At 29.9% G+C, this 9,373-nt stretch overlaps 1 protein-coding gene across 1 annotated transcript; it reads right to left on the bottom strand.

Annotated features, from left to right (window-relative positions):
• Positions 1–205: 205 nt before the first annotated feature.
• On the bottom strand, positions 206–6,309 carry LOC125077841 (ADP-ribosylation factor-like protein 1). The gene is made up of 5 exons (XM_047689928.1): positions 6,117–6,309; positions 5,820–6,036; positions 4,433–4,544; positions 3,728–3,944; positions 206–2,367 (listed from the first exon to the last, which is right to left on the bottom strand). The coding sequence occupies exons 1-4, from the start codon at positions 6,118–6,120 to the stop codon at positions 3,735–3,737; spliced, it is 543 nt and encodes a 180-aa protein (XP_047545884.1). The 5' UTR covers positions 6,121–6,309; the 3' UTR covers positions 206–2,367; positions 3,728–3,734.
• Positions 6,310–9,373: the final 3,064 nt, after the last annotated feature.

Genomic DNA, 9,373 nt, shown 5'->3' with positions numbered 1-9,373 from the left:
TTTTCGGACATATTCTTATTGAGAGAAAATAAAAGACCTTATTTCTCACAATTAGTCGTTGTTATTAATTTGTCCTGTTAATCACATTATTATACGTACCTGAATTTGTACATAGTTATGATATTAAATGAAAAAGAACCATTTAACAAAAATCTAAGGGTTTTTTATTTTAATGTTGAAATTATATTAAAATAAAACGACAAAATATTATTGGATAATGTATTTAAAACAATTCTTGTATCGATAGATTATAAATTACCGATATTTTTCTGAATGTCACAGATACAAAATATATATTAAGTATATTCCGAATAACTTATATAAACCATCCTTCGCCACCCACTCACATACTTCAATAGACAATTTGTTATCAATTATATATCAAGAAGCGTCGCCGTAATTAATCATATGCTTATATTAGTTTTTACTATGTCGGTAGTCATCAATCAAATAAACACCAACGTCCTGTCAGAATTACCGGATAAATAATCAGAGTTGCTAATAGGATTAATAATATAAAAAAAATCGTACACTTCACTTATTTTTTATCAGTTTAAATTTTCATAATGCATATTTAATGGTCAAACAAATCTTGATATGTTTGCACACGCTATTACAGTAAAACCCGCTTATTACGATTTCCTGCATAATAAGCAATTTTATTCATAAACGGCGCTGCAACTGTGTTATGCCTCGGGCATGTTTTCATACATTTTGCCGCGCTTAGTACTTACACCATCTGCCTCTCAATATACGAATAACACCCAAAAAAGTAATGTTATCCATGTTTTATTAATATACGTAGCCAAGAGCCGCTTTAACGGATATATTTCACCAAGTCTAAAAAGAACCAATGTCTTAAAATATCTTCTTCGAATTACTTGATAGCTATATCAATAAAGTTCTTAAATTATGGGATTTTAATATTACTTTATTAACATACAGGACATATATAAAAGAGTGATGCATTTATGTACCTACTTATTCTTGTAATAGAAAAGCGATAACTTAATTTCTTTGCGACATAGCAAGTATATTAATTCTAATGTGTCTAAATCGCACGAATTTAATTACTTAACAAATAAAAATGCATCGCGGACGCTTGAAACGCGTGAAGTGATCTGTGTTTTTTTTCCCAATATTAAAATAATTTATTAAAAAAAATTGAATATAGGTAAATAAGACTACTTCAATCTATTTTCGAATTTAAATTAAAACATCCGAGTAATGTAATCTACAACTACAACTAGTCCGTTAAGAAAATATCAACGTAAAAACACGGTAGCGTTAATCGTTCCTTTTTTAAATTATATTTTGTGCTAGAATAAATTAAAAACAAAGAAACGGGTATACATTAAAAAACGATTCATTTTGCTTACAGATAGTAGAATTGTCTCATTGATGTTTACATGTTTAGAATCCCAATTTCATTCCACGGAATTAGCTCCCTTGTGATCCTCATTAGCCCAATATTTTTTAAGGATTGTCTTACATGTCGAATACGATTATATCTTGTCTCGCACGTCGAACAATAGGGTGCAAGACTTTAGTACAGTATTTGTCGTGTTTTTTGATTGATTCATAGCTTTCTTATCAGTAAGTAGCAAGCCAATGGTAGCTTCGCAATAACGCCTTGTAGCCAATTTTACTCTCCGTAAGCGAAACGAATTGTTACTTGAATATATTAACCGTAAACGATAATCATCAAAAATAAAGACATGTTATTAAATATATTTATTATATACGTTGTATTTAATTTTAATAATATTGTTATTATATATAATGTGAATGACATATCCTTCAAAGTTATCATATTTCTAACATTTTCTTTTCGCTAAAACTATTTAATTTAATTGTTTCAATAAAATAAGTAAATATATGCGATCTCACAATGTGTTAATAAATTATAAACATTACAAGTGCACATTGTATTGTGCTGTGCTCTTAAGTCCTCTCTCATGAGACCAGTCCAAAATATTCAAATATATATTGACAAGTTTAATTAATTGATGACACCATATACAAAAACATTGAGAAATAAAATAATTTTAACGGATACATACAAACGAATTACATAAATAAGAATAAATTATAAAATAAAAGTCATTTATCCGTTAAAATAACTTTATTACAATGTACAGTAAGCGAACGAAAACTAGATAATATCACACTTTTTTTTTTAAATAAAAACTTCGTATTTCCTAATATGATATTTTTAATATGCGATTTGACATTTATACGGTTTAAAATAAAGTTGACAGTCCATCAATGACGACGCTAGCTACTCTATTGGCTTAAGACGACTAAGACAGCTCCCACACTCGCGCCAAACTGATTTATCAATGTATTTTATTTGAAATGCATGTCCTGAAAAAAAAAGTTTTTAATTTTGATTTTTTTTTATAAAGTTTATAGTTGGACGGCTAAAGTCACCATTTGATGGTAAATAGTCACCCCCGCCTATAGATATCTGATCTGCAAGAAATATTACATTAAGCTTACATTGTCAATGGGCTGCCAACGTTGGAATTTTAGTTGCCAAGGTTGGACACAAAGTCTAATTTGTGTTCCTTGTGTCTATAGCTACACTGGTATGTACACCATTCAGACCAGAACACAATATAGAACTGTAGAGTATGTGATGAATGGGTACTAAGATGGGCTCATTGTTAATGTTCTGCAATGACTGTGGTGACAACATGTGAAATTTAACGAACACTTGGTCTCTTTAAACCCAAGCTATTTATTCATTTAGAGCTCGGCTGTTAATTAATTAATTTATTTATTTGTAATCAACACCGTATACAGATTATATTTGTACAGTTTTTTAAATTTCATGAAGGCTCAGGCCACAAAGATTACAATATAGAGTGTTTAATATAATATATTTAACAAAGTGGATAACAAAAAGAAGAATAATATTATGGGGAAAATTTGCTACCGCTGTATCCAGTACATGCATATAAAGTTTGTTACTATAATTTTTTTTACTTGTTATTAACCAATAGAGGATATTTATTAAATATTGTGATATACTTGCTCATTGTAATTAGAATATAAATATTGTTAAAAAAAATTATGTTTATGGGAATTAATAAAATTATTGATTAGATAAAAGCTTATATAAAAGCATTGTAAAAAATACAAATATTTAGCCTCATTGAGAACAATTTTGTTCTTCATCAAGTTACTTGGAGAAGTGCTTTGTACAAACCCACGTACACCACACACTGGTGGTACTTACACAGATGGGTTTGTATAACATATTCTACTGCCAAAGTGCAGTATAAACGACTTCTTACGCCAGCAGCGTCAAGAATATATTACACTTTAACGAGATTGTCAATAACTAAGTTTAGCACATAATTAGTTAAATATCAATGGGACCGGCAAGTATAAACCTTGCATACATATACATCAAGCATAGAGTGTATCTTTTAGACCGTAGCCTATTAAAGACGAAAAAATAGTAAAGTGTAAATAACATAATAAATTAAACATAATTAGTGGCTCAATAAATTTAATCCAATATGAGACAGAATTAGAATTGCAACTGTATATCACTAGTTGAGAACATTGTAATTGTCAAGATTAGTTGTATTTCTAGGGATACTAAATCAGGTGACTAATTAGAAACTATTTTACTCAATTCCATTTACAAGAGATTTACTAATGAATCATATATCTTTAAATCTACATTTAAGGAACCTTTTGATAGAATAAATACCTCATATTTATTTCCTAGCTTGTAATGCATTGGATAACCAATCCATCGCCTGGTCGAGCCCTTCTCCTCGCACTGCAGATGTTTTGAATATCTGGAATGTGCGGTCACGTAAAGCGTCCAAACCCAGCGCCTGGTGCACCTCGGCCACCGTTAAACAACCTGTCATATCCTGCTTGTTCGCTAGCACCACTAGAATTGCGTTCGCAAGCTCTTCTTCCTGGAAAGACAAATAAAATATTTAATACTATTATTTGTAGAAACTTTGACAAGACTGCAGTTTTTATCGTCACCGACCGTCAAGCTCCAAAATCACGTCGCCAATTTTACCTCCATCAATAGCATGATCCATTGTAATGCTACATAATGGTAAGTGGTTACCATTACACAAATATATTGGCGCCGTGAAATCTTAATAATCCATTACAACTTCAATACACCACTTGTGCTGTAAGTTACATTGACTCACCCAAATCACACCTGAATACAACAATACTAAATAGTGCTGTTTGGCAGTTGAAGTAGACCTTTAATAATAGCAATCTTCTGAACAAATTATGTTGCCTGGTTGATTTTAACCACTGTGGCTTGTCTTTTTTAAGTTAACACAAAGCATGCCATGATTTTCACGAAAAAGCAAATATTATTTTGTGGAATAAAATATTAGATATAGATATAGATTATTTTATTTTTTCACATTATACTTACTCGTAACATGTGTACTAGTTCATCTTTAGAAATTCCTATTCGATCTCTATCAGCCGAGTCCACAACATATATGATTGCATCTGTGTTTCCATAGTAACACCGCCAGTATGGTCTGCGAAAAAATATTGTCATCTCATTGTTTATATGACCTATGTTACATATATATTATAATTGACTAAACGAAAAAAAAAATAATCAGAAATTAATTTTACAATTCATCAACACATGTAGATGAAAATATAGCCGTGCAATTCTTTTAGACTTTTCTTTTCAAACATTAAAGTACAGTGTGTTTGTTAAGTACTTACATAATTATGTAAAAATACAAAGGTTTATAATTATTCAGTAGTATAGTAACTGATACAATTCATTTGGTCCTTGAATATCATCTCAGTTACCTACTTATTACAATAATATATCGAGAATAATACCTATTCTTATTATGAACAATATAATATACAACCTTAACATGATTGAACTATATCTAAAATTGTAGTCACCATAACAATGTATTACAATTTTGTTAATAATGTATTTGCAAGTGGATGACCACTAGTCCTTAAACTTTAGCTTTTTGCACTCTATCCAGTTTCATAGCTATCGTAGGGCCAGGTGGTGCAGTGCACCAGGGCCCCTGAGGTCTGGGGGCACTCTAACCTAAGATACCACCATACCATAATGCCAATATATGTTAAAGAGGGGGCGAGGGCTCGATTCTTTTTCTATGCACCGGGGCCCTTACCCACCTAGCTACGCCACTGACTCTGTCACCAAATCAACTTTACCCATGCTAAATTGAATTCTATTCTTCTATTGCACAATATTAAGCATATTGCAAAAGAAGAAGAAGTTTTCTTATCACTTTTTAATTTGTAGATATTATTTATTTATATTTATATAAATTTATTAAAACTATTGTTCCAGAGTTCATCCTTTGTAATTATAACAGAGTCTTAAAAGACAGATGGAGGCTGTAGATGATTATAACCAATTTTTCATCCATCATTCTATTGCCTTAAGTTGGGTAAGTTTATAAGCATTTGACAATATTATTTTGTTGGAATTGGATACAAAGTAATTTTGAAATACTTTTAATGTTTCTTTCACTGTAAATTATTATGAAATATACCTTCATATAAAGTAACAGATTTTCATTGATAAAGTTATTTATATAAGTTCAAAATTCACAGTATACAATCTCTATGACATTGTTAGGTATATTATAACATATTTGTAATAGATAAAAGAAATGTGAGATATTTTTTATCACTTTAAAAAGTAATGTTTATCATTACCACATATTCAGCAACAATCAATGTTATTATAGTTATCTTAACATTATGCACGTTACTTTGAAATAGTTTTTTCATTTAAAACATTCACACACCTGATACTTGTTTGTCCTCCAAGGTCCCATACTTGGAATTTTAGATTTTTGTACGTGACTTGCTCTACATTAAAACCTATTGTGGGTATAGTAGTCACTACCTCCCCAACTTGCAGTTTATACAATATTGTAGTTTTCCCGGCGCCGTCAAGACCGAGAATTAAAATCCTCATTTCCCGAGCCCCTAGCAAGCCTCTAAAATAACTAAATAAACCACCTGAAATAATTTTAAATGGCAATTTAGGAGATCTTTAAATATATTGAGTAAATATTGTAAAAATATATAATTTTACTTACCCATTTTATGTGATAAGCTTAGCCTAGAAAAACATTAGTTGATATATCTAAGGAATGTTCATATATCGCCTGCTATACATCCAATACAAGGAAAGTAAATTAATTTCCAAGTGAGCACTTAAATATACTATTTTATACACTGTTAGCTCTCTTTAACAACATTTATTCGGAAATTGTTACTAACCATTTGACGTGTAAGCAAGCACTCAAAAATGTTGCCACTTACACTACAAATTTTATAGGTTAAAAATATGTTAGACCAAAAAAAAAGTATTTATAATACAAAAGTATTTATAATATTATGATGATTATTATACTTATTTAGTGAATCCATATCCCGCAAATGATAAATAATGGACACCAATGCATTGGTGTAAAAACACAAAAAAATATATGTTAAGAAATATGTGTATTATAATTATTTTGTGTGTATTTTTTTTTAAAAATGCGTCTAATAAAATTGTTATGAGAAACTGGTTTTTTAATATATACATTAAATTTATTTTATTTCAATAGCTATTAAGAGCTATTAAAATTTAGCTTTTGATATCTTTAAATACCTAGTTTGGGTTTAATAATAAAACTCCTTAGTATCGGTTTCACATTTGTGCACTATATATTATTTTTTAGTAATTGGCTAGAATGACTCTTGGCCAGACTTCCTTAAGAATTACTACTGTCACCTAATGGCTTAACGACTCCTATATGTTTTTACCAGCAAAATTTTTTTAAGTACATTAATTGCTATTGTAGAAGTAGGGTGACACAAACTCATGAAAACCTTTTTTTTAAATTGTTTCAGTTGTAGTTTTGTTGAATATCATTTTTATTTAAAAAATCTCAAATTACTAATTAATATTTTGGATATATTCAAAGCAAATCCAAATATAATAGATAAAGCTATGTAAACAGTACGACCATATTAAGATATTTCAAAAGCTGTATTTTCTTTCTTCCTGTCGCTCCTGATTTAATTCTCACTCACTATTGCTGTGTTCCGGTTTGAACTGTGAGTGAGTGTAACTGAAGGCACCAGGGAGTCAAGGGATATTTTAGTTCCTAGGGTTGATGGCGCATTAGTAAATAGTGTACAGAGTGAAGAGAATATTTAACATTTCTTCATTCCTCTTGATTTTCGTTTGATTACGTTTACTATTAACGATTATTTTAAATTTGGAGGGTGTTTAACGAAAACAGAAACTATATATGTATGACAAGGGCACACATATGTATCTTTTTTGAGGTGCAATATTAATGTTTTTTAAAAATGTTCTTTAACTTTGCCAATGTGGAATTAGCTCTTCACTATACCGTCATTGAAAGCCATAATCTGCACAATTCCTCATTACGTCCAAAATATTAATCGCTTATTTCTCGATGGAATTATTATGAGCATATATATAATATAGGTACAAAAAGAGGAAGTTTTTATTCTATCAGTCTTTATATAATATAGTGTATGTTATCATTAAAACCAGCAAACGGATCACGAGACCGACAGGTTTTTACATTTTTTGACGAAGTTGAACGAATTCCAAGTGAGCTAATATACCTATTGATGAAATTAATAATGTAAAATAATTTCTTTAAGTTGTATATAGTATGTTGCAGATGTCCATGGGTGGTAGTAGACAATTTCCATCATATGAGATTCCATAAAAAAATTACATATGCTTATAAATTTCCCTTTATGGGCAAAGCATCATGCCGCGCGGCGCACGTGCGCCGACGTCACATGACGTCAGCTGACATCACAGACCCGCCTTCGCGCTTGCGTTATGACAATTTCGAGCCACGCATAGCAACAATGCTGAAAGACTTGTCGGGTAACAACATTTCATGTTGTTTCATAATCCTGTACTTACTCCTTTAAAACCATTAAATTGTCACATTATTATATATTATTATATTAATAGTATAGTATAATAGTAATCTTATTAGTATATATATTAAATAAACATTCTGTTAGTTCTATTTTGTGATTTTCAGTTCATACCGTATTCAGTGTATAAGAAAAATAAAATCTTGAACGCAATTTCGGAATACTTGTTCGGAATACAAATCAAATCTGGTATAAAGCCGCATGGTTTATGAGATTAATAAGATAAGATCTTTTTTTTAATACAAGGTTTTCGGTAGTATGTTTCTGCTTGCAAAAATATATCAAAAGTAATCAACACGAAAACTTTTGAAACCTTCTTTCATGACTTTTCATCCTAATAATCTATGTACTTATGTATTATAATTACGTATACTTTTATTTTCTCCTAAGTAATTCAATTTTCGTATCTACTCACAATATAGACACCCTAGCCAATGAATCATACTATTTAATTTACGAGTTTAGTTTATTTTTGATATTCGTTAGATGTTATTATTTGCTCTGGAATTTATAACGGAGCAGTCAACGCGTTGTTTTCGAATATAATGAGTGACTCAGGGAAATGTAATTATAGTCGTCTATTTACGTGACTTCGCTCATAGATGCGTTCCAGAGAAATGCCAATATTAGACGGTTTTGATACATAATTAATAGAGCACTCCATGTAAAGTCAGGGCGTTTACTGAAGGCGGTTTTACAGAAATCCTCGTTAAAACAGAAATAGGTATGATCTCGCATAAATGTACTTTTTTTTTTAATTTTAGATACAAATTTTATAATTTGCCTGTGAACCATATTATCTTCACCCTAAACACTAATTTGAATAGTAGGTAACATTTTTTTATTTCCATTTATTGCATACTAATTTGAGTTCTTAAGTTTCAGATGTACTTATATAAGTAATTGTCAAAAGATTTTTATAAGACGTTTAAGTAACAAAGGCTTATTGTTTAATTATATCGAGAACTCATATATACGTACATAAATAAAAATTTAAATAGTTTCATACAAATTATGACCTAGAATTGCAAGTTATTAGCATAGCATTTTTGAAGCGACATTCCAATCAAGAAGCAATAATGAACCAGCCCAACACTAGGCACCAAAGCCGGCATCAAAAAAAGTATTCAAAAAGTAGTAAATTAAACTAAATTACCAAGTGGAATGAATTTTTTTTTTTATTTCAGAAATTCTCTCAATATTTATAATATGATATTAATTTCGACAAGATAAGATGTGTTAAATAATTTGACCTTAAGTTATCGGGAATTGAGGAACATCAAGCTAGCGTCAATGTTTGTGTTTTAGATACTGTAATTATAATTTAAAAACGATTTCACGAATTTTGCAATTTGATTTTGTCCTAAAATTTTAT

This window comes from Vanessa atalanta, chromosome 4, assembly GCF_905147765.1.
Source record: "Vanessa atalanta chromosome 4, ilVanAtal1.2, whole genome shotgun sequence".
Taxonomy (NCBI): domain Eukaryota; kingdom Metazoa; phylum Arthropoda; class Insecta; order Lepidoptera; family Nymphalidae; genus Vanessa; species Vanessa atalanta.
The sequence above is the reverse complement of the archived record's forward strand: the minus strand, read 5'-3'. Positions and strand labels throughout refer to the sequence as shown.

Bases quoted from the DNA above. Each gene is read 5' to 3' on its own strand.
- LOC125077841 (XM_047689928.1), bottom strand. The intron at 4,545-5,819 runs GTGTGTGAATGT...ATTTTTTCGCAG, and splicing joins GGAGGACAAACAAGTATCAG to ACCATACTGGCGGTGTTACT. The intron at 3,945-4,432 runs GTAAGTATAATG...TTGTCTTTCCAG, and splicing joins AACTAGTACACATGTTACGA to GAAGAAGAGCTTGCGAACGC.